Source organism: Dermacentor albipictus, chromosome 7 (genome assembly GCF_038994185.2).
Source record: "Dermacentor albipictus isolate Rhodes 1998 colony chromosome 7, USDA_Dalb.pri_finalv2, whole genome shotgun sequence".
NCBI classification, from domain to species: Eukaryota; Metazoa; Arthropoda; class Arachnida; order Ixodida; family Ixodidae; genus Dermacentor; species Dermacentor albipictus.
In genome coordinates, this window is record NC_091827.1 from 109,199,537 (window position 1) to 109,225,936 (window position 26,400).

The following is a 26,400-nucleotide window of genomic DNA, read 5'->3' on the forward strand; positions in this document are numbered from 1 at the left end:
TCTATCGAAATCTCGATGGCCTTTGAGCAACGGAAACGGAAACAGCGCGAACATGCCCTCTCGTTCACAGTGTGCTCCAACTCACGGTTAGAAAGAACAAATCAAACCAAAATGCTCTAAAAATACTATATATGAGTCTTATCAATTATTCAATAAAGTATTTTTGCCACTTGATATGCGCGAACTACACACACTCTCGACAACAGCGACGCAAACGTTGCCGCAGTTTCGCTGCTCAACAACTTAAAAACTAAACATACATATAAGACAGTGTATAAACAATTGTTTTAATGTATAAACAAACATAAAAGAAATTATAGTGCTTTTATGTGGTTTTAATGCTGTTTAACTTTTTGTGACATGAAAACGAAAATAAAGATACGCAGCGCCACACAATTTGGCGAGAAACTCCGGAACCACTCAACGGCCTTTGAAAAGTGCCGTGTAGCAGCGCGACAACTCCTTTGAGTCGAAAGAGTTCTGGCGTTTCGAAGGCCGTCGACTGGAAGGCCTTCCAAATGTGCCCGTGTGACACGGGTATAAGACACTTTGGGAGCTCCCCATTGCAAGTAGGCTTTGTATACTGCATGTGTAGGTCCACCACAACTGTTACAAGTCCAGTGCCACAGGTTCCATGCACGATCAAGGCCCATCCAGCAAACCATGCCTTTGAAGTACTTCAAGTAATAAAACCTGCGGTAACAACCTTTGTTTGAGCTAAGGATCGAGTGCTGGATTTGGTGTTCCATTGGAAACTTGCAGTGTGCAAGCTGCATGGGGTCGTCAGCTATGAAAGTTTCGCATGTAGTATTGCAATCTGCAGTATTGTCATGCTACTGAACTTATTTCGCTACTTTCCTTATTTGAGAAGACTGCTAAATCAGAGACTAAGTAAGGTACTTAGTACTTGTCTGATTTAGCACTGTTTTGTTAAATAACATCTTGCACTGACCGAGCCCAAGTTTCTTATGTACTTATGGGTGTTTACTGAGTTTCATTTAAGCACTTCAAAAGCTGGGTGACAAGCTGAAACCTGTTGAACAGGCACATAACCTCAAAACAAGCAAAATATTTCATATATATCCTAATTCATCACGCTCAAATAAAAAATGCAATCGGTATAGTGTCTTGATTCTTGCTTTCACATTTGACTCATTTGTTATTAAAACTTAAAAAAAAAAAAACGGTCACAAACTAGTTATGACCATTGATTGCAAGTTAAGCTTATGCAAGGAATCGATCATAACAACGTATGTGTAACCTTTGTCTTAATTCGTTGAAATGAAAATGGACACAGGTGTGAGCAGATGAGACCCTCTTGACAAGATGCAAGCCATGCTTTGTATATGCCGTTTGAAAGCACATCTACTTAAGAGAGTGACGGTGCTTTTTGCGAGCTCAAAATCCCAAGGGAATCGCAGGTGTAGACCACTACTTCAAGAATCGTGTGTTGTACTATCACAAAGCATGTGTTCACAAGGTATGCCATGCGTTAGTCAGGTGCTTCACTATGGCTAATATTATGCCGGCATTTGATTGACTTTCATCCTCTTTGGTACAAGCCAGTGCTGATAAGGAATGCGTTATAATTTTCCACATCTTTGGTGTTCTGCGCACTTTTACGAATTCAATGGCCCCTTTATTTCCAACACTCTCTAGGTCACGAGTTGAATTCTTGGCTTTGGTGGCTGTAAATGAGTGGACGCAGAATGCAAGTACGCCCATGAGGTGCACTTTTGAGAAAACTAGGTGTTGAAATCTATCTCAAGCTACGGGATCTATTGGAGTGCCTGTCTTTCATTTGAGACTTTAAATCCCATCAATCAATCAAGGGGTGGCAAGATGATGTCAAGGAAAGTCTCCGTGCCAGAACTTTAGAAGAGTGTGGTTGATTGACAGGGCCAAGTGGCAGACACTCTTCAAAAAAAGCTCCCCACATAAAACTGCGGCCTAACCTAACAGAAGGGCACTGTTTACCATTTCCTTGGCACATAAGTGCAGCTGTCACTCATGCCCGACTTGTGGCTTTTGCCTGACTTGCAGAATTGTGCGTGTACTCCAGCTTCGGCTAGTCTGTACTAGTCACCCTTCGCTCAAAGGTCAAATTGGCATTTAAAGGATTGCTAACATATATTTTCAATTTGATGTTGGGCTAGCTTGCATTTCATTTGGAAGGGGAAACAGCACATAAGACAAGGACTACGGAAGATTGCATGTTGTCAATCTTTCTTACTCATCTTATGTGCTGTTTCCCCTTCCAAATGTATTTTCAAAGTTTCTAAAACTCTACCATGTGCTTCTCACATGCAAAAACGATTACATTTAGCAAGTGCGAGGGTTAGAAAACACAATTCAATATTTAAATTTGATACTAAAGTTTGCTTCCAAACGCCAGACCTGGTGCCATCTGGCACCATAGTGTTGTGATGTCAGGACACAAAGCAAAATTTGCTATGTTGGAACACGTGTAGATATGATGGCATTGATTATGAAAAGAAAAATTGGGGCAGAACTTGTGACTGTCACTGGTAATATGATTAGCATTTGAGCAGTGTAGCCATACGCCATATTTCTGTCACATTTATTTAACATATGTAGTTTATTTAACATACGAAACACTCCGGTATTGTCCCACCTTGCTATGGCACTCATTTGCCAAGATTGTCCATGAGCATGGCAGCATTACGATGACTGTATGACGGCAATGCAATGACAAACACGGTATGACGTTGATGGAAAAACGAAGTCGGTGTGATGACAATGTGGTGACGATGGCATGTAATGATGACAGTGAGACGATGATGAAATAAGGGCAATGCAGTGACGATGATGGTATGACAATGAATGCATAATATTACCGCACACCTCTACCAGTTTGTCGTGGGAGGAAAGGCAAGCAGTCAGTTCGATATGGGAGCTAATTACTCAGTTATGAGTGCCTCACTGGCCACTCGGCTACGCAAGGTGCTCACAGCGTGGGACGGGCCACATCTTATTACAGCTGGAGGACACTTGGTGTCACTCATTGGACGATGTACCGCCAGACTTGCAATTTTTACTTCACCCTTCGTAGCGTCTTTCCTTGTGCTGCCCAAGTGTTCTCGGGTGGTTATATTGGGCATGGATTTTCTCCAGTAGTATTGGGCAATTATTAATCTGCGTCACTTGTTCGCGACTTTTTCTAACTGTGTTTCTTTAGATACGAGTGTGGAGGATTATCATCATCACACGGCTTTATGCGTGGTCATTGACTGCATGACGTTACCGCCTTGATGTAGCACCTTCGTCCTCGTTGAATGCCCCCAAGGCCAACTAGGGATAGGCACCACCGAAGTAACCTCATCATTTTGCTGGATCGAGAAGTCGCCGTCGCACGAGGCCTCGTAGAGCTCCAAAACGGGCAAACCACGACCCTAGTTACCAACTTCAATGGCAAATAGAAGCACTTTACGAGGCATAATACCATGGCCTACTTTGAAACAGTGGACGAGTCTGACGCCTGTGCTTCGGTAACGACAATCTCGATTCAGGAACACAGCGATGTGGGCTTGACCAGCCACATCAACATCAATCCACAGCTAGAACAATAATAGCCATCATAATAGCTTGACAATGAGCCATATCACAACTCACAGAACATCTAAGGAGCAAACCCAGGAAAGCAACCTTCTACATGGAGGAGGCCATCAGTGATTTTTCCGCAAAGATGAGCACCATTTATTTATTGATTTAGTCATTTCTCGTTTAATTTTGATATTTGCAAACGCTTCTCCAAGTTCATTAAATATCCGTGGCACGTAATATAGCCTTATATTTTTCCTGTAATGTGTAAAGCACCGTGGCTTAATGTATATATTTTTCTTGACGGGTACTTTGAAATCCTTTGCATAGTAATGACGCGTGAGCACAGTGTAATAAAATAGTTCACGCATTTCCAGTATGCTAAGCCTATTGTATTGTTCCTCCTTGTCAGCCTGTTGCAGCATAATTTCGTAGGTTACACTGTTTACTATTCTTTTAATTATGCGGTTTATGGCTCCCATTTTGTGATCGGAACAAGTTCCATACAATGTAATACTGTAGGTTATAACAGATTCAGCCATACATCGAAGTTTTACCTCTTAGGTTGTACATCATCGCAGACACCAGCTCTAAGCCTGTTACATATATACTGCACATGATCATTCCATGTTATATGCTGATCAAATATTATTCCGAGATACTTGATCGCTTGTTCAAATGGTATAGCATTACATGTGCACGGAGCACAATGTGAGTTATGTAAAAAGATAGACTCACTTATGAGCATTCATTTGTGTGGGTTTCTAAAACAGATAAGCTTTGTTTTTTGCAGATTTATATATATTGAATTTTGTGTCAGCCAGTCTATTACTCTGCACACATCCTGTTGAAACACTTTGCACCCAAGGTCTAGATCAGTAAGTTCTAGTGCTAATGCTGTGTCGTCTACATATTGGAAGGTTCTTGATCTTAAATACAAAAAACCTAGTTTAGAGACGTAGATATTAAATAGTAATGGGGCCAGAGTACTTCCTTGCGGAACACCGAATTTTATTGCTTTAAATTCACTGTATTTGTTTGCAATTCTAACACACTGTGATCTGTCTGTGAAATATCCCTCAAGGAATTGATGAAATCAGCCCCTGAAACCTAAGTTGTTCAGCTTTTGCAACAATAAGGCGTGATCAATAGTATCAGATGCCTTTGATAGGTCTAAAAACAGTGCTAGCATAAGGCGATTGTTTCCTATTGTGGTGTTAATGTAATCCGAGAATTCTTCTAAGAGCGTAGCTGTGTTCCAGTCCTTTGTGAACCCATATTGTGCCGGGTTGTTTAATGAACGTTTATCGCAGAAAGACTGCATAACGGATGCCACATGCTTTTCCAAAATATGAGCCAGGGCAGGTATAATAGAAATCGGTCTGTAGTTTGCGCAGTCACTTTTTTTTTAACTTTTGTACACAGGTCTCACTATCGAAATTTTCTATTCTTTAGGCATCATTCTGGTTTCTAATATTCCGTTTAGTATTTTGAGAATCGCACATTTTAGTTTGTTAAAGTTGTAGTACAGATCCCGTACGTGGATCTTATCAAAACCTGATGGTTTGAACATCTTCATTCTACCTATCATATTCCATAGCTCAGCTTCTGCTATCTCAGGAAGGTATGATGTCTGTGTGCATGAAAGTATTGGCTTATATTCAAGACGATTCGTACCATGAGCAATGCGCAGCTTATCTGTTGCGTGAATGAAAGTCTCGTTAAGCAGTTCACACAATGACTGTGTTGATGATGTCATTCAAACATTGACGAGTCCTTGGGCTTCACCTATGTACTAGTTAAGAAGAAAGATGGTTCACTACGATTTTCTGTCCATTATCCTAAACTGAACAAGATCGCAAAAAAGACGTTTAATCTCCTTCCTCAGATTGACGACTCTTTGGATCGCCTGCGACATGCCCGTTACATTTCTTCAATTGATCTGCATAATGGGTACTGGCAGATTGAAGTTGACGAACGAGACTGGGAAAAAATGGTGTTTAAAACACCCGACGGTCTCTATGAATTTAAGGTCCTCCCTTTAGGATTGTGTTCCGCTTTGGCCCCATTTCAATGCATGACGCACACAGTTTTATCGGACCTCAAGTGGCACTCGTGTTTAGTCTACTTAGACGATGTAGTTTCTTCCACCACGTATGAGCAACACATAGAGCGGCTTGAGGCAGTTCTTCAGGCCATCCACACCGCCGGCCTGTCTCTGAAGCCCGAAAAATGTCACTTTGTATATGAGGAGCCTAAATTTCTGGGTCATATTGTCAGCAGCACTGGTGTTTGCCCTGACCCTGACAAAGCCATGGCAGTTGCTCTGTTCCCGATACCGCAGACAAAGCACGATGTCCGCTGATTTTTAGGGCTTTGTGCGTGTTACCGCCGTCTTGTGCCCAATTTTTGTGAGATTGCCAAACCTTTGCAATGACTCGTCAAGAATGTCACATTTGTTTGGGGCCCGGCACAATCGGACTGCTTCCACAACCTTCAGCGACGTCTGCAGACACCACTGATCCTTGGTCAGTCTGACACAGAGGCTGACACAAAAGTGCATACTGATACTAGCAATGTTGGTCTCAAAGCAACACGTACAATTTCAAGCTGGTGTTGAATGCGTTATTGGCTATGCCAGCCGCACATTGTCTGCTGCTGAAAAAATACTCGGCAACTGAAGAGGAATGTCTGGCAGCCGTGTGGTCTATCCAGAAGTTCCAGCCATACTTGTACGAATGCCCCTCTCTTTGCTGGCTGGCAAATCTCAAGGATCCCTCAGGCCGTCTCAAGATGGCGCCTTCGGTTGCAGGAATTTGACGTGACAGTAGTCTATAAGTCTGGTCACAAACACACAAATGCCGATTGTCTTTTCTGTGCCGCCGTCGAATCCACACCACTAGGTACTGACGACTGTGGTTTTCTTTGTACTCTTCCGTCTTTAAACCTAGCTCAACAGCAATGCCGAAATTCCGAGCTGCAACATTTCATTGAATACCTTGAAGGAAGCTGCCAACAACCCCCGTGGCAGTTCACATGTCACTTGTCCTTGTTCAGCCTACGCAGCGTCATCCTATACAAGCGGAGCTTTCGCTCTACGAAAACCGTTTTCCTGCCTGTTGTTCCGCCCCGTTTCTCTCTGCGGCAGCATTTTACGCTCATGCCATGACGAACCAACATCTGGGCATCTTCGTTTCACGCATACTCTGGCAAGGATCAAGCAGAAGTTGTACTGGCAAAAACTCACAAAAACCGTGTAACAGTATGTCAGAAGTTGTTGAGATTGCCAACGTCACAAAATTTCACCAATGACACCAGCGGGTCTGCTTCAGCCTGTACGACCTCCTTGCTTACATTTTGAACAAGTCGGGATGGATTTACTTGGCCCGTTTCCCAAGTCTTCGGCTGATAACTGCTGGATCGTTTTCGCCACCGATTACCTCACTCGATACTGCGAAACACAAGCCATTCAGCGAGCTACTGCTTCAGATGTCGCCAACTTCTTTGTCAAAAGTATCGTCCTTCGATATAGTGCTCCCGCTGTCATCACAGAACGCGGTACAGCCTTCACTGCGCAATTGGTCTGAGATATTCTGCAGCTGAATGGAACAACACACCATACGGCAATTGCATATCAGCCGCAGACTAACTGGTTAACTGAGCGTCTTAACAAAACGATTGCAGATATGTTTTTCTATGTATGTCGCCAGGGATCATAAAAGTTGGGATGAACTGCTTCCGTATGCAACATTCGCATAGAACACTCCGCTAGAAGAAACCCCTGGATTTCCTCCTTTTCGCCTGGTCTGTGGACATGACTCCACCTGAAAGAGAGTTAGTTTGGGCATGTTTGTATTCCATAACTTTTACGTTTTAGCACACGAAAAGGGACGAGTGACAGAAGTACTACGCGGACACAGCGCAGACGTAGCACTGTGTCCGCGTAGTACTTCTGTCTCTCGTCCCTTTTTGTGTGCTAAAAACTTAAAAGTGACTTCACCACTATGCTTGACGTGATGCTCCTACCAACTTCCTCTCAACGTACAACACCAGATACAGAGGCTTTTGTTCAGCGTGCCGATGAAGCGCAGCACCTTGCACGGCAACGAATTATATTACGACTAAGTCAAGATGCTCGTCGATACAACATAGGCCATCGAGACATAACATATACAACCCGGGCGATCTCATATTGGTTTGGACCCCTATACGTCGACGAGACCACTCGGAAAAATTATTGTGCCAATACTTTGGACCCTACATAGTCTTGCATTGTCCATGTCCTGTCAACTACGGAGTTGTTCCAGCCGAAACATCGCACCACTCCCGTAGATCATGTTCCTCTGACATTGTTCACATTACCAGGATGAAGTCTTACCACTCGCGCTGACTCCCATTCACAAACTTTGTGGTGCAGTCCCTGTACTCACGTCCATTGTCTTTCTTATTTCTTTTATTTTCTCCTTGTGGCATTTACCTTGTCCCCAACTTCTTTTGGCCAAACTTTCGTGTAGTCGCATCGAGAAGTAGTCTCTTTTCTTTTTTGGGGAGGGAGGGTTAATGCCACGCGCTAGTAATGCAGGAAGCCAATTATGAAGTGTGTGTGGTAGCTGCTGCAGAATCGAACAGTAAACGACTGTTCGCTTGGAACTGACAGCCGGCCTTTTCTTCTCACGACAATATTGACTGTCTGACGATGCTGACATAACGGCATTATAATAACAATGATGACAGCATGATCACAATAGAATGACAAAGAAGAAATCCTGGTGGATCCATGAAGGCAGTATGACGACACTGCAATGATATTACTGAAGTGATGACGACTGTAAAACAACAGTGGCACGAGGACAACAATGGTGTAATGAAGCCTGTGTGACAACGGTGGCGTGACCAAAGTCGAATGTTCAAGTAAGAATTACGACAGTAGAACAACTGGGGTGGTATCATGACAAGCATTATTGGTATGATGACCAATGCATGATGATAACGGTATGAAGACACTGGGTTGATCATGAGTGTATGATGACAACGACGCGATGACTGCTGTATGACCCGCCATGGTTGCTTAGCAGCTTTGGTCTAGCGCTGCTAAGCATGTGGTCATCAGCCTGTTTCATGTCCGCTGCAGGATGAAGGCCTCTCTCTGCGATCTACAATTACCCCTGTTCTACGCCAACTGATTCCAACTGGCACCTGCGAATTTCCTAATTTTATCGCTCCACCTAGTCTTCTGCCATCCTCGACTGCATTTCCCTTCGCTTGGTATCCATTGTGTAACCCTAATGGTCCAACGGTTATCTAACCGCTGCACAACATGACCTGCCCAGCTCCATTTTTTTCCTCTTGATGTCAATTAGAATACCGTCTATACTTGCTTGTTCTCTGATTGAAAACGCTCTCCTTCTGTATCTTTAACGTTATGCCTAGCAATTTTCATTCCATTGCTCTTTGCGCGGTCCTTAACTTGTTCTCAAGCTTCTTTGTCAGTCTCCAAGTCTCTGTCCCGTATGTCAGCACTGTTAAAATGCACTGATCGTACACCTTCCTTTTGAATGATAATGGTAAGCTTCCAGTCAGGAGCTGGCAATGTCTGCGTATGCGATGCAACTCATTTTTATTCTTCTATGAATTTCCTTCTCATGATCAGGGTTCCCTGTGATTAACTGACCTAAGTAAACATACTCCTTCACAGACTTTAAAGGCTGACTGGCGATCTTGAACTCTTGTTCCCTTGCTCGGCGATTCATCATTATCTTGTCTTCTGCATATTAATCTTCAACCCCACTCTTACACTCTCTCTGTTAACGTCCTCAATCATTTGTTGTAGCTTGTCTGCATTGTTGCTGAATAAAACAATCTAATCGGCAAACTGAAGGTTGCCGAGATTTGCCGCCAATCCTTACTCCTAAGCCTTCCCAGTTTAATAGCTTGAATACTTTCAAGCATGCAGTGAATAGCATTGGAGAGATTGTGTCTCCCTGCCTGACCCCTTTCTTTATAGGTATATTCCTACTTATGTAGAATTAAGGTAGCTGTAGAACCTCTGTAGATATTTTCCAAGGTATTTACATAAGCGTTCTATACTCCTTGATTACATAATGTCTCTATGACTGCTGGTATCTCTACTGAATCAAATGCCTTTTCGTAACCTATAAAAAGCCTTATAGAGAGGCTTATTGTACCCTGTGGATTTCTCGATAACCTGATTAATGACATGGACTTGATCCATTATAGAGTATTCCTTCCTTAAGCCAGCCTGTTTTCTTGGTTTACTGAAATCCAGTGTTGCCCTTATTCTATTGGAGATTAGTTTGGTAAATATTTTGTATAATACTGGGAGTAAGCTAATGGGCATATAATCTTTCAGCTCTTTGTCTCCCTTTTTGTGGATTAGAATAATGTTTGCATTCTCCAGTTTACTGGGACCCTTGCAGTCTGTAGACACTTCATATAAAGAGCTGCCAGATTCGAAGCATTATGTCTCCTCCATCTTCTCCTGCCACTGTTCCTTGTTTCATGTCTTGCAAGGCCCTTCTGACCTAATCGCCACTTATAGGAGGAGTTTCTGTATCCTGTTCATTACTGTATCTAATGGAGGTATCCTGACTCCTCTGGGTACTGTACAGGTTAGTATAGAATTCCACTACTTTTACTATATCTTTGAGATCGCTGATGATATTACCCTGCGTATCTTTCAGTGCATGCGTCTTGGTTTGTTTTATGCCAGGTTTCTTTCTCACTGATTTCAGGCTGCGTTCGTTTTTTATGGCTTTTCAGTCTTTCTCATGTTATAGTTTCGAACATCATTTATTTTTGCCTTGTTGATCAGTTTTGACAGTTCCGTGAATTCTATCTTATCTCTTGAGTTGGACACTTTCATTCCTTGTCATTTCTTTATTAGGTCCTTTGTTACTTGGTAGAGCTTGCTTACCAGTTGCTTTGGTGTCTTGCCTCCCACTTCAGTTGCTGCCTCTGAAGCCAGCCTAGTTACGGTTTCATTTATTATCACTATGTAATCTTCATATCTCTGTTCTAAGGCTGCATATTTGTTTTCAAGTACCAGCCTGAATTTGTCTGCTTTTACCCTTACTGCCTCTAGCTTGACCTGTTTCTTCTTGACCAATTTTACTCTTTCTCTCTTCAAATTGAGGTGCATCCTAGCCCTCACTAACCTATGATCACTGCACTTTACCCTAGCTATCACTTCTACATCCTGCACTATGCTGGGATCAGCAGAAAGTCTGAAATCGATTTGATTTATTGTTTCACCATTAGGGCTTTTCCAGGTCCGCTTTCTGTTGCTGTGCTTCCTGAAAAAGGTGTTGATTATTCGAAACTTATTCCTTTCTCCGAATTCTACCAGCATCTCTTCTCTAGCATTCCGAGAATCAAGGCCGTAGTTGCCAATTGCTTTTTTACCAGCCTGCTTTACCCACCTTTGCATTGAAGTCGCCCATTACTACAGCATGCTGAGTTTGCACCTTTCTCATTGCTAAATCAGCATCTTCATAAAACTGATCTACTTCTTCACATAGTGACTGGATGTTAGAGCGTAGGCTTGTGCTACCTTTAATCTATACCTCCAGTACAGAAGGTGTGCACTGCCATCTGTGATGCCGGATGTTGTTTTCTCTGAGCGAGGTATATTTTCCCTCCTACTTAATTTGGACTGGAAAATGTCGCCTGTACTGACGATTGATCGATCGATCATCACACAGTAGGAGGTGTGACGACAACAGCATGACAAGAGTACTATCACCACACTGGCATGATGATGACGAAACGACCAAGACGGCATCACGACCAGGAGCAGATACCAAGTTACCAAACAAGTACACAACTTAGGCCACTGGATTGGTGTAAGAGGATAGATAGCTAGGCAGGCAGGCTCGAAATTGCTGGAGTAGGCAATCAATGCTAATTGCATTGATAAACTGGAGTGCTGCACATGTTTCTTCTGAGCGTGCTTGCATGTGGCGTCTGCAGTGTTTGTAGAATTGTAGTGAGTCTGTGTCTCATGGACATCACAACGCATCCAGGTCTTCAGTGCCAAAGCTGGTTTGAAGAAACAAATATATTGTAGTTAATTCTATAGGCCACTGTAACACTTGCAAACTATATTTGAGCATTTATATGGGCCTCATCTGTGCATAGCCGTTGTCATTGCTTCGCATCATCATACGAGTGCCCACTGACAGAGCTGCAAGGTGAGCTCGCTCTGTCCAGTGGCCCGATTCCTAGATCCACCAGTCACTATGATTCTGAAATGTTCGCTGGCTTTCCGGGTGGTGACGTTGAAGTCTGGCTGAAAAGATATGATAAATCAAGCTTTTTCACCCTCTGGGACCATGCTACAAAATTGCTTTATGCAGTGTGCTACACCACGAAAGTCACCAAGACATGGTTTCCAAATCGCGAGCAAGACTTCCTTAATTGGCCCTCCTTCAATGAGCATCTTTGGCAGATTTTTGGCAGGTGGAGGAGAAGCAGCTCTCTGAGAGCATCCAGCATCTGAAGATCATCTGTACATTGTCATATCATCTGTACATATCTTGAAGTAACCCTTTGTAGTGATTTAACCTGGGCAACGCACAGTATGGACATCATTTCATCTGCTAACAAAACACTCGGGTTTTTAAAACGCCTTTTGTGCCACGTCCCCCAATATATAAAATTACTAGCCTGTCAGTCTCTCGTCAAGGCAAAAGTAGAAATTTGGAACCCCCATCAAGTATATCTCGTCAATCAACTTGAATCGCTTCAAAATCAAGCTACAAGATTTATTCATTCTAAGCACTCCTACGACGTCAGCATAACGGCACTGAAAACAGAATCCAGCTTATCATTGCTTGCATCTCGTTGCCGCATTGCTAGTCTGTCTTTTTCACGAGTTCTTTTACAGCTCACTTGTCAAGCCACCATACATTCTTTCCCCCGCACGCATCTCCAGTTGCACCGGTCACCTGCAACAAGTTGCGCACCGGCATACGCACACTGTCACTTTTTCGTCTTCGTTCTTTTTTCGTGCAGCAACAGACTGGAACGGCCTTTCTAACAAAATCAGTCATAAACTGTCCCTCCTCATTTTTAAACACCGTAACAAATTACCTTGCACTGTAGCAAAAATATGGCTTTCAATTTTTCATGTGTGAAACCACCCCTTATCTAATACCCCTTCAATGGGGTCCTTAAGGAAATGAAATGAAATTGCTTCGCATTGTCACCTTTGCCATGCTAGCTTCGTTGTGGAATGAAGCACTGGTGCTGTTGTTCCTTTACACTGTAGCTTTTTTTTGCCAACATCCCTGAGGTTCGGCATGGATCATTGGATTTCAATTTCTCAGTTGAGGGCACCCAAGCCCATGACCAACAATGTAGTGTCAATAAGTGTACCTCCGTTCTGCATTAATCATAAACTGAACTACGGCATAAACCTGTACGTAATGTCTATACATATGTATTCCTCAATCACATGAACCTCTCAGTGGAATTGCTCAGGATATTCAATGGCATCTTTGTTTTCCATAATTTTTTTTTTTGTTAGGGCTAGCCCCTTCTTGATCCATTGGGTATCTGTCACTTTGTAGGAGCTCATTTCTGGCCAACATACAGAATGGTTGTGTTCCACTGTGACAGAAGGGGGTGCACAAACCTCAAACGTATCTAGATATCTATTGTACTCCTCCGTGCATATACCTCTCCTCGCCATTCTCCCCTTGATGACCATCACACATTGGTTTTGTCATTGTACCTAACTTTGCATCTGAATTTTGGCATAGCTCGAGATTCCTGTACCGCATTAACATAACTATTGCATGAGATTACATATTGTGCAGGATGTAGACAAACACAATTGTATGAGATGCTACCTGAAAGTTCCGGGAATTAAAGAAGTGCGAGCAAACTGAGCACGGTACACATTTCTGCTACTAGATGTAGCTACCAGTATGCCTTGCAGATCAGGGGGCTGAACGACTTGCATCTAAGAAGAAGTATTGTTTTGGAAAGTTGTTTTGCAATGCAATGTTTCACTTATTTGGTGCATCAACCAATGTGGCAGACTTCTAGGAGCAAAGGATTTGCACCAAGTTTTGTTACTTGTCAAAACTGTGGCAGAAGCTCATCATATGCTAGAGGACGCTTTTGGAATCAACACCATGAGCCAAAATAGGACGTTTTTATGGCATAAATGCTTCAAAGAGGGTCAAATGTATGTTGACAGTGATGACGTTCTGGGCGCCCGTCAACGAGTACAACACTGGAAATGATAGTGGAAGTTCGTAAGGCTATCATTGGAAATCACAGGCTAACGATAAAGGATGTCTGCGTCATTGTAGGAATATTGTATGGCATCGTTCAGCAAATTTTGACAGATCTTTTGAACGCGAGGCGCATTGCTGCAAAATTCGTGTCAGAAGGAACAGAAGCTGCACCATGTTTCTGTCTATGCGGAATTGAAGCAACAAGTAGGAGACCATCCCTCATTCCTCTGCAGTGTAATAACGGGGGATGAGACAAGGGTTTAGGCTATAATCCTGAAACAGCAGCAGTCATTGCAATAGGTGTTGCCAAATTTCCAGCGGCCAAAAAAAGCACGCCAAGTTCGTGGCAATGGGATGACCATGTTCATTGTCTTTTTGGACCTACATGGAATTGTGCACGACGAATTCATATCTCCTGCACAAACCATGAATAGGGAGCTTTAGTGTAACGTTTTGAGACGCTTAAGAGAGAGCATTTATCACAAATGTCCGGAGAAGTGGAAGAACAACTGGCTCCTTCATCACGATAATGCACCCGCTCACACATCGCTCGTTGTTCGACAGTCCCTGACTTCCAAACAAATCACAGTGCTTCTGCACCCACCCTGTTTACCTGACCTCGCCCCCTGCGACCTTTTCTTGTTCCCAAAGTTGAAGTTGAGCCTGAAGGGGCATCACACTGTTTCACACTGTTGAAGGGGCATCAAGGGGTTTCACACTGTTGAAGAGATCAAGTCGGAATAGGTCCTCAACACACATTCACCTGGAGAGTGCCACGAATCCATGGAATCGCAGCAGAAATGCTGGGATTGGTGTATACATGCTCCGGGGGACTACTTTGAAGGAGACAGTGCTGATAGGCATTACAATGAACAGCTTTTTTTTTGTTTGTTTACCTCTGAATTCCCGGAACTTTTGGGCAGCACCTCATATTCATGAGTTTAAGTTGTACGGCATTTAAATAACTGCTTTACTTCATATGGGTTCAAACTTGTGCATTGTACCTTATTTTTTCCCTAAAATTTGCAGTTTGAACCTTTAACAGCAAAAAAAAATTTGGCAGGTGAGAAATGTCATATCAGTACACCTTTAAATGAAATCTACATAGCAACATTACGTCATATTGGACCCCTGACACACGCACTCTAAGGGCATTTGGTGTAGGAAGCATCTACCATAAAGGGGCTCCCACAAGGTGATGCACAGCAAGGGGCATCTTTTTTTCAGTGAAAATTCCTTGCAGGAGGGGAGAAAGCCTAACTCCTTGATAGGCCTAAAGGTGTAACTGTGTACTCAGCTCTCCAAGAACGCAAAACTTGAAACACAGTGGCATATTATTAATAATTGTAGTGCTTGCAAAAACAATCGTATAGTTAGTAGTGATGCAATTTGACCAAATGCATTGTATTTGAACATTTTGCCTGTTTCATTTAAAGAAGCAGTGCCATGTGCTTTGCTGCTTTGTTTACTCAAAATTTATAAAGGAGACCACGCCGTATCGTGCATCAGCGGCAAAACTCCTTTTAGTAAGGGGTCCTTCAGCGTCAAAGGGGCTCACTTAAAGAACCTTAGTCTGCCTGAGTTTCAGGGGTATTAAATTGGTCCGGGGGTCTTTCACAATTCCCATTTCGTTGATATGGCAAGAAAGGGTTAATGTGGAAGAAAATGGAGGGAACGAATGTCAAAGTTCACTTTTCTTAAATTTTGTGCAGGAACTGCGCAAAATTGTGGTGCAACGTTGCAGATTTCGGTGGTTTTGTATTTTGGTTGTTTTAGTGCAGGGGAAGTTCTCGGAACTTCGTAGGTTGCAAGCACTGCAGTCAGGCTAAATAGTAGGGATCTGTGGCTCATCCGTCGCCCAAGACTGACGGAAATGAGAGACATGACGAGTGAAATTGTCTGAACCTCGTGTTTGCATCAGCTTTGCACCAACTATAGCCATGTTTGGTTGGGCAAGTCTCTGGCTACTTTAGAGCGCAGTATAATCCCTCTTTATACATGATTGGAAGAATTTTAGGGAGGCATCACAGCCCATCTTTTGTTTTTGCATCTTGTCTGGTTTATCCTTATAATAACTATGGACATTTCGCTGTTGCAGAAGCTTAGATTACTAATACGGCCTAACTTAAATTTCTTCTGTAGTGTCCCTTTATTAACTGGTGCAATGCTGTTCAAGTCAAGCAAGTGAAGTGGATGAACTTTCCGTTTGAAATTGATGCTTGTATAATGTCACACATTGGATTCTGTGAGTGCATTTTTGCAAAATGGACAAATGACAGTCATCAGTCGCTGTTAGCTCGTTGTGCTTCCTACCATTCTTATCTTAACTCTTCCTGACTAAGTTTAGGTAATCTGTAGTATGCTTGCATTATTGTTTGTCTGAGACCTGCAGTGACTTCTGCAAGATGGCATGTAGCCTCATAGAGACAAAGGGTGACTAGTAGTCACTGCAAGAGATGGTAGCTCATACAGAATTACTGCCTATCTCGTCTTTTTTACTGAACTTCACGCTTAACACACTAGCAGTCTACACTTCTCTCATGAAAGCAGCCATGGCATGAAGGTCCATTTTGATCTAAGCTGCAACTTGCAACGGGTCTCAGCTGGTGTCACAACCATTGGTCACAAAGGGATACAATAGAGGAATTGCAAGGTTTATATGTTAAGGAAAGTTTGTGAGGCCACCTTGATTGGCCTGGCAAGGGAGCTAGAGTTTGGGACCGCTTGCGAATGTCTTGAAGCAATACTTGCTCTGCATGCTTCTTTCCTCTGTGCTGCCGCACCTATAGCGCTGTTGTTATGTCTCTCAAATTTGTGCAGGAGTGCATCTACCCAGGCCAAGTCATTGCAGAGGATTCAGATCATGAAAAAAAAAGATAATTCAAATAAAAATTGGTTGGAGCATGTATAACGGGCACTGTGAGGTTGTGAACAGTAGCATACCATTATTCCTGAAAAGAGAACTATGCAGTCATTGCCAACACAGGCAGCTGATGTTCTAGTTAAGATTAACAGGAAGTGGAGTTGGGGCAAGTCATATATTGTGTAAAGCAAATAAGAATTGGTCTATTGAGACAGCAGAATGGATTGATTTCATATCCTCTCCCTGGCACCCATATCTATAATAGGCCACTGATTGTGTATAATGCAACCTGAACAACAGCATTTCTTCATCTTCATTCCATCAAGAATATCGGTTACCTGTGCGTACTCTGTAATTCATACTAACATGTTTGTTTCTTCATCTTCCGCCTATTATTTACCATTCCATCTCATTACGTTCAATTCCTTCTTGCCTGTATGTGTGCAGTATAGGAGATAGTACTCGCAGTTTTAAATATGACCTGCAGCCTGCTTAGATACAAACAAGTGTATTGCCAGTAGGTGCATTCTGAGGCCCCTGTTGCGGATATTGGGCTTCTTGTGCTGCCCATATCTCATTGCATAAAAGAGGTCAAGGCTGTTGCTGCATTTTATTGCTAAGCACCGCTGAAGCTTTGTTCTCTCACTATCTCTCCTGCTAACAATAGACGTGGCTAACTAAGTACCTTTGTTATCACTATTGGGGCAGGAGTTTTCTTATTTGCACTTTGCAGATGAAAAGAAAATGTAGTGCTATCTTCGTGTAAGTTCCATCGCGCTATCTTGTAGAAAAGCATGTTTTGCTCTTGCATCAGTATACTACGTTATACCCCTGTCATACAGCCCCTGTAATGTCATTCGCAGAGAATGAGACATTTTAATGCCATTTTTGTTGCTTCTACATGGGCATAGGGAATGACATTCACAGCTAATGGAATTCACACATTGAATGAGTTTCCCGAACTCATGCAAGCGAGACTTGTGCAATCCTTGTGTGTGTGTGTGTGTGTGTGTGTGTGTGTGTGTGTGTGTGTGTGTGTGTGTGTGTGTGTGTGTGTGTGTGTGTGTGTGTGTGTGTGTGTGTGTGTGTGTGTGATAACAGGGGCTTGGCAAAAAATTACAAAATTGATAAGTTAAAACGAAATGTAATCAGCGTAAAAGTTGTCATAATTGCTGTTATGAACTTTCTAGTATTTTCATGACGTACAGCACGATAGTTGAAGTGGTATGTGCAGCTATATTCTTGTTCCCAGTCTCCGACTGTACGCTAGCACTCGGGTGTATTGGGACGGGGCAGTGTGTCGTCTGTATAGCAAAACAATAGGAGAACCAGAGACGCTTCCGCGATGACGCCACCAGGTAGGCGCTGTGATCGACTGGTGTGCCCCAAGCGCACGAAATTTAAATATGTTGTGCAAAATTGTCTGCATTTATAAACTAAAATGCTCGCAAAGCACAATTGAAATTATTATATTTTGCAAAAGTTAAATAATACAAGCTGTTAGGTTAAATCAATAGCGCCATCTGAGCTTGCATGTTTCCAACCACAGATCATGCAGTGCTCCTCATCGTCTGCTCAGTGTTTCGGTTGCGCAAGACAAACAAACGTTCGTCTGCTCCTTCCGTTTGGTAAGCACGCATACGGTTTTGAGTATTTCGAAACACATGACTATAAGAAGCCTGGAAGGAGCACCTGCACTGTGCCTGGTGGGTTGTATGGGATTCCCTTCATGTTGCATCAGCCAGAAAAGTGGTCGCCAGGTTTCAATAACAAAAAAAAAGACAGTGCTATGTGACGAACGCAGCCACCATCATTTAGATATTTCGTTTCGCGAAAGGACGTCGAAGAGCAAGAATGCAACCAGTCTTCTGAATGTGCCTGATCTGAAGCAGCCTGGAGTTGTTCTGGTCATTATGCAGGAAATCAATGTGCACACACACACACACACACACATGCACATACACACATCTACAAACCCATAGCTTGCTGGGCACACAAAGAATGTGCGAATGCGGCAGGAAAAACCACACCAAGCAATCGGCAAGGTCCGTGAGTACATGCATGACAACTCCGCGACAACCATAACTGCTAATCCTGGAAGCCCTGTGTATCACCTTGTTTTTTCCTCTTGCCATCAATGACTCCAGGCTGCGGCAACAGATAGCGCTCAAATAGACCGGCATGCTCCAGCAGCCTCCGCTGTCAACGCAAAAAGAGGCACATTTTCGCCGCCGGACGACACACTAGTGGGTGCCATACTAGCACCCACTAGCACCTCTTGTTGGCGATGTTTACAAATGCTCATCTCTTTTTTTTCCATTTCTGCATATTGTTTTCAAAGTAGTGCCCCGCTAAAGCCTATCCACCAACCACCGAAGCCAACTCTGCAGCTTTGTCAGTGGAGAATGAGAAGCAGAAAGTGCACCAGACCGACGATGAGACGCGCGCGCTGCTGAAAGTGCGGGAACACCACCTCACCGATTTGCGCAGGGCGAAGCGCAACCTAAAAGTATACATGTCGATTACCGAGTGCCTGCGTGCACAAGGTGCCGATAAACATCGCCATCAATTGTGAAGGCAATTTTCTGTACCCGTATAGACAAGGAATGCAAGACTGCAATGACATTCGGTATGAATGTCATTTACTGTGAATGACATTGCACGTGCCTTCTGACAGAGGTATTAGGCCTATGTAACAGCCACACCCAATGCCTGAGGAGGATAAAATAGCAAAAAAGCTTAGTTGAGCAGTGCAGAAAGTTCACTGCTGTTGCATATTACACTTGCTGCCATCATGCATTTCTACCTGTGCAAGCTCATGTGGTGGTTTAATTTTGTGAACATAACCAGATTAACTCCCAGGAAGGAATATACTATAAAAGTTATCTGCCTATCAGTGTTTATCTCTAGCAGATGCCACAAAGAGTTTTCACCTTCCTTTAACCTTCTTGGACTGAACATAACGACCCCTTTCAAATTGTCAACACATTGAATACGTTGTTTCTGCATACCTTAACAACTCGTCACATTCTACCAGCTTAGATAAATAATAAAGTTTGCTGAACGTTTGCATACCCGAGGCTCTCGCAACTGAAAATAATTTGATGTTTGAAGCACGAAAGTGACATGTAGACAGTTTCTTTTGTTGAAATGGCTCTGCCTACTTTGAGTGGATTGACGACAGATGAAAAAGGCGTAACTCCTAATCGAACTTACTTGCCGACATCTTTCTGTGGCACTGAAGAGAAGAATACAGAGGCAAATTAAGCTTCTGCCCTTGTGTTACTGCGTCTAGTAGACTGACAATATTTTCACTTTCTTGCAACAGATACTGAATCAGTTCAGTTTCCACATGGGAAGGTTTCACTATTTTCATAACACTGAAGTGAAAAGCAGGAAAATAGGCAAAATTTAGCACCAAGTGGTGTATGTTGCCTTAGTTTGCTGTAGTAAAGAAAATCGTAATGTTTTCTCTTGCCCAGCTTAAACGGATGCGGAGGAGAATGTGGCAATTTTCCTTAGAAGTGTTACATACTTGTACACGCTCTTCCTCCATAGCTTTCTGACGATTTCCATGCTGCGAGTATGGAATTTGACCTTCTTTAAAGGTAATAAGTCTTTGTGTAACTCCACACCTGTGCTTTTCAATTTTACAGAAATTGCGATTTGATGAGAAAATTCACAATCCAAAGGAACTGCGTAAAATCTATTTTCAGTCATAATTGGTAATTAACACACTGTTGATGAAGGAAGGACAGGTTGGTGGTGCATGCGATTATTCCTCTTTGGATATTCTTCGAGAATAGCGAGATTTGATGCACCTTGAGCAGTGTGCACAGAAATGATGTCAGGCTGTTCAACCAGAGGCAGTGTCTTTTTACCTTCAACATTTTTCTGGGGCCAGTCTATGCTTTTGCATACGAGATCATGCATTGTTTCACTTTCTAGTTGTTCTCGCAGTGTATCAGGTGATATTTAAGGTGTACCATTATGGACTGAAGCAAACATATTGCAAAAAACGATGTTGCAGAAGATTGTTACTGGCAGAATATCTCGTATACAAGGACACAAATCTTGCATTAACACTTAAGGCTCACCTATCATTTGTTTCATACACAGCAGGCAAAGCTATGAAGGCTAGAGAGGCTGCTATCCCTGCTCGCATTCATGATTAAAAAATAATGTATTGTATATGAAAGGAAAGTAAAGGTGTGTGTCACATCGTTCAATGTAACATTAAGTGTCATACTTTAATGTAGTTGTTATTATTATATGAACATGATTATGTGGTAGGCATGACAGTGTGAACCTGTTTATCATTGAACGAACAGTGTGACACATTCCTTCAACCAGCATGGCTCTGGTTGCTGAAACACTGCTCTACAAAGAACTTGCGGGTTGACTGAAATATAGCATATTGCATACGGGAAGTACAAAGGTGCACAAATAGTAGTGTATGATTTCATGTAACCTTAAGTAGCTGTTCTGTAGAAAGTGTCAAAGATAAAAAACAACTGCACTACAAAATACATGGTCAGACCTCTATGATAGGCCTACTTGTGCAATTTACACATTGTTGCCTGCTTAGCTTGAAATGGAGTATAGTTTCTTCAGTTCCCCCACATAAACAACACAGCAGTCGGGTTGTTGATCTGCAAGGGTAGCGTCTTTGAAGCCGTATTGGTGCTTTCTTGGCCGCAGACTATGGCTGCGCTTCCATCTTCCAACTGTTACAAGACGAAAGGACAAAACTTGCTTCCTTATCTCCGTACAGATATATGATGTGCAGTGATAGCACAACAAGCAGCTTCTGACTGCGAGCTTCTTTTTCTGGGTGTCTCGCTTTTCACTGATAAATGGGAAGTGTTGGTGCCAAGTAGAGCTCCAGGGGCCACTGTCAGCAAGTCTCCGCAGACTCTGCTTATCAGCGACAACACTGCTTGCGAGGAGGGCGTTTTTACACCTTACGATGAGATAAAGAGAGAGCAAGGCACATTTGTTTGGATTGCTCGTGGCCGACTGAAGTTTCTGGCAGAGATTTTAGACATGCTGTTAAGGGACAGGGATGAAGCAAAGCATTTTTACTTTCAATCTTGCACTATTCAAAAACAGCAGTGTGTGTGAGGCCTTATGCTCCAGATTGCATGGCTTGCACAAGAATACAGGCTACCTTGCATTCAGGGGGCCGCACATTAGCTTCAGTACCACTTGGTGTCGTAATACATTGGATACTAAAGGCCAGCTGCAATGAAAATTTTCTGAATGCATAAGAAACCTAGTTTCAGATAATGAAGATATAGAGCAGCCTTCATAGTAATTGTCTTGTTTGAATATGACAGGTTGCATCACGAAAAGTTAGCGAAAATAGACCCTTTTAATACCAAAAGTGAAAAAAAAAGAAAAGAATTGCCACCATTAGTACTTGCCTGAAGTGACTCAGAACCCAGAATTTTATGAACTAGTGCTATTCCTCGGCATGATCTCTGAGATTATCTGGCACTTGCAGTGCATAGAAAATCCTGCAGGCTACAACATGCTGGGATTTGCATCGTATTCACTAGCCAGAAAATGCACGCATATAGTGCTTAGGTGTCATTGAATTTACGTATTAACTTGTTTCAATAGTATGCACTACTTATAACAAATTTAACCAAAGGGAAATTTTGTTGCAGTTCGCTTTAAAGTGGTTTCAGGGTGAGTAAGATTTTAAGTTGTGGGCATTGTAAATCGATGAGATAGTGGTAAAACTAAGACTCGAGCCCTGAATTCTTCGATTCACTGCTATTTTGTTTCCAAAGCCTAAGAGCTGGGCGAGATTTCTTACCTTCAGTCTTTTTCTTCCACATACAATTGTATCAATCTGAGTATTTATAGATTCCTTTCCTATCTTTGGATTTTGTATGTTCACTGAATTTTTATCAAGATACACTCAGAGAAGGACTGCTGTGAATGTTATGGTTCTTAATATAATTTATCTTGGTTGAGCAATTATCCATTCGCTAGTGCATTCCACACCCATGGAAATGCCATGTGTGCTGTGTGCTTGTTGCTAAGAGCACAAGGTGTGCAACTGTGCCATCTGAATACAACTTTTTCTATTTAAAGATAAATGAAATGCAACAGCATGACGTTTGTGCATATTTACAAATAGAAGACCTTTTCTTCAGTTTACGATTGGATACACTTGAATCACATGAGAAGCTTTTCGGGTGTGAAAATTTTATAGCACTAAAGCATTGACCCAAAAGGGTTGCATTGTAAAATGTTTTTATCAGAGATGCCTCAGGACTTACCTTCTTCTTACATTGGTTTGTAATTGGCAAAATGCCCACCAAATTTCATGCTGTCTTGACTTTTCAAAAAAGAAATAAAGCATCTGCAATTCCTTCCACTCATACAGGCTGCAGGGATGACTCGCTAACGGGATGCTTCATGCTCCCATCATACATGTACAATGATGTCAGTTAAATATTCTCATGCAGAAATGGACAGCTAGCGCCATATTTTGAGAAGTTGTTGAACTTTACAAAATGAAGGGTCTGTTCGATTCGCCTGCACCACTGTGAACCAGTTCACGGCGGTTCACGGCGAGTTCCGCACTTTTGCAGCACCAGTTCAGTGGTGCAGCTGCAGCGCGACACTAGCGCCCCGGAGAAACGAATGCCAAGGTGCAGGTGTTGTGCAGGCCTTCTGCGTCGTGTCGCCCGTTGTTTACGCGCTGGTGAATTTGTATGTGACTTGTGCTATTTGCGTTGCGCTGTTTGCGGTTGTAGAAAAATTGGTCAGGTCTGGTGTGTGTGTGTGTTGTGTGTGAGCATCGCTGCTGCACTGAACGACGACGATGAACTGTGCCACACTCTCAACTGTCGTTCAAGTAGCCATGGACCTTGTGGACTCGGACAGTGATGAGGAGTTCGATGACTTGGTCGTAATGTTGGCCGTAAAGCTGGTGAGGAAAGACCGAAATCGTATTCCACGATACTATGAAGACGTCGTTGGCAGCTATTTTGAGTTTGAGTTTAAGCGCCTCTTCCGACTGTCACGCGAGACCTTTAACTGTCTTGCAGACCGCTATCAAGCGTCACCGTTCTTCCCAGCAGCTCGTGGAGGGCGCGCGCGAATCAGTGCCGAAAAAACGTGTCTCATCGTTTTGAGCTATCTTGGGAGCCAGTGCAGCATGTACTCAATTGCAGACAGATTTGATGTTACAGAGTCATCTGTGCACGCATGCATTGAGAGGGTGCTCAACCTTTTACATAGCATGAGTGAAGAAGTGATCGCGTGGCCGGACCAGCAAGAGCAAGAATGTAGCAAGGGCGGCTTCTTAATAAAGAGCGCTGGGAAGGGGCCACGAAACACAATTGGCTGCGTGGACGGAAGCCACATAGAGATAAACACCCCGACCGAATCCCCGCACTCGTACTTCAACCGGAAAAAGTTTCCTTCTTTGATCCTGCAAGGCATATGCAACCATGAGAATAGATTCATAGGTGTGCTAATTGGATTTCCCGGCTCGGCGCACGACGCCAGGGTGCTCCGCGAAGGCCCCTTTTTTGAAGCTGCAGCAACCAAATGCAGCAATGGTTACATCTTGGGGGATTCAGCCTATCTGTTGCTACCATGGCTTATGACGCCTTACAAGGATACGCAGCGGAGCTTCCCCTCCTGGAAAAGGAAATATAACAAGTGCCATTCTCAGCAGCGAGTTGCCATTGAGGTGACATTTGGTATACTCAAGCAGCGATTTCGCAGGCTGTACTTGGTGGACGCAGCCAGCATCAAGCAGTGCTGCCTTATAATCATGGGCGCATGCGTCCTGCACAACTTATGCAATGAGGAGAGAGATTTCTTCGAAGAGCTGCAGGAACTCCCGGATTTGGAGGAAGTCGGAAATGATGAGGACAGTGGCAATGTTGTTGACCGCAGTGTGGCAGGCTACAGTGAGAGCCTGCGAAAGGCAATTGCCGAAAAGCAGTGCTAAAACACAGAGTTGCATATCCTTGTGCCGCTAGCAGTACTTATGCAGATAAGTTTTGCTTCACTCTGTGTAATGCTGCAAATGTACTTTCTGAGACAATGTTTGTGAAAGATAAAGAATCGAGACGTTTGGGGCCTGCAAGCCCCAAGCTACTTTGTATGGTTGTCTTGTGTTGCGTGGTGATAATACACAACACACCCACACACACATTTTTTGAAAATTTTTATTCGGGAGCCGTTGTGGCAACTTTCTCGACAGCTGTAACGAGCCGCTCTAGCAAAGCCATTTTCCTATCAAAGCGTTCGGCCCGCTCTTCCTTCGCCTCTTTAAATTCTCTTAAAAGGGCATTCAACGACGTGGTGTCCTTTTTTCTTCGCACGGCATCCTTAGGGCGTGCATTCATAGCTGCAGCTGATGCAGGCCTTGGCAAGGGTTTGCTCGCTGACAATTCTGGCTCTGTGTCAGTGCCGTCATCAGCGCCGGGAGACATGCTGAAAAACAATGTGCAGGATTAACGGGGATAATTAAACTTCTGTCAAAATGACGCAACTGCACCTGCTGTCTTTCTCAATTGTGGCACCAGGCTTCATCAGCACTGTCGGTGTTATGTGGTGTTCTTTCTCAAGAACATCACTTAGCTCTCTACGAAAGAAGGAAAGAATTAGTTGCAAATACAAAAGCCAGAGACTGTATGCAATAGTCAACAGCACTCACTCTTTATATTCACACAAGGCCGTTGAGTGCCCGGACGAATTGTTTTTTGTTTTAGTGTTCTTATATGAGCGTTCAAGGCTTTTCCATTTATTCCGCACCTGCAGCTCGGTCATCACAACAGAGAACTCTGTATTAATCATACGAGCAATTTCTTGCCACATGGCCTTTTTTGTCCTGTGAAAAAAAAAAAGTAATGGATTAAAATTTGGCAATTCTAGCACATCAAAAGCTGCTGAAGTATGCTCACAAGCGCCAAAGTAAACAAAGTTGAAATTTAACTTTTTGTAAACAAGTCAACGAGAAAGTAAATGAAACTTGCTTAAGGCCGCCTTTTTTCCCGACGAGAGGATTTAGCTCTTTATATTTCAAAATGAGGAACCGGGTCCTCCGAGCACTCCAAAGTTCTGCCTCGGGGGATCTGGATCGCTCCTCCATCGGTGTGACGCCGAGGTCCGCAGGCATTGCCTCCATGGCAGATGACTGGTCAGTGTCTTGAAATATCACCGTGATGACCGTTCCATCTGTGACAGAAAGTAGTACCACATTGAGTTGTAGGTATGCATTTACTCTGGACTAACGTATTCGAAACTTCACACGCGGGCTCAGCAGTAAAGAGGAGCGACTTGTCAACCTATGCACTCAGACGTAGATGTACATGTAGAGTCTTGTGACCTAGAGGCACGTACCCACTCTGGGGGATTGGCCAAGAATTGGGTAGTTTATAGGAAAGTGTCAAATAAGTGAAAATTTCATAATAGCTAAGTAATTATAAAATACAAAGATTGTAGAGCCTGCATGATTTTACGAAAATGGAAATTCTACCATATTTATAATAAAACAGTTCAAATTAAATTTTAGTGAATGAAAAGGAGGCTTAAAATTTTGTATTTAGAGTTGAAATCTCATTGATCCTAAAAGAAAATCTTGGCAGCGCTAACCTGCCCGTCGATATGCCGAAGTGTAGGGGCACCCAAAGATAGCACACTTTGAACAGTTAAATCTAATCCAAGAAGGCGGAG

At 43.1% G+C, this 26,400-nt stretch overlaps 2 protein-coding genes across 9 annotated transcripts in view; both read left to right on the forward strand.

The window, feature by feature from the left end:
• Positions 1-26,400, forward strand: part of LOC135903460 (signal-induced proliferation-associated 1-like protein 2) — a 222,478-nt gene that overhangs the window by 60,381 nt on the left and 135,697 nt on the right. The window lies entirely within an intron of this gene.
• LOC139047448 (uncharacterized) lies at positions 23,570-24,670 on the forward strand. The gene has a single exon (XM_070521269.1). It carries the CDS (start codon positions 23,570-23,572, stop codon positions 24,668-24,670), a length of 1,101 nt encoding a protein of 366 aa, XP_070377370.1.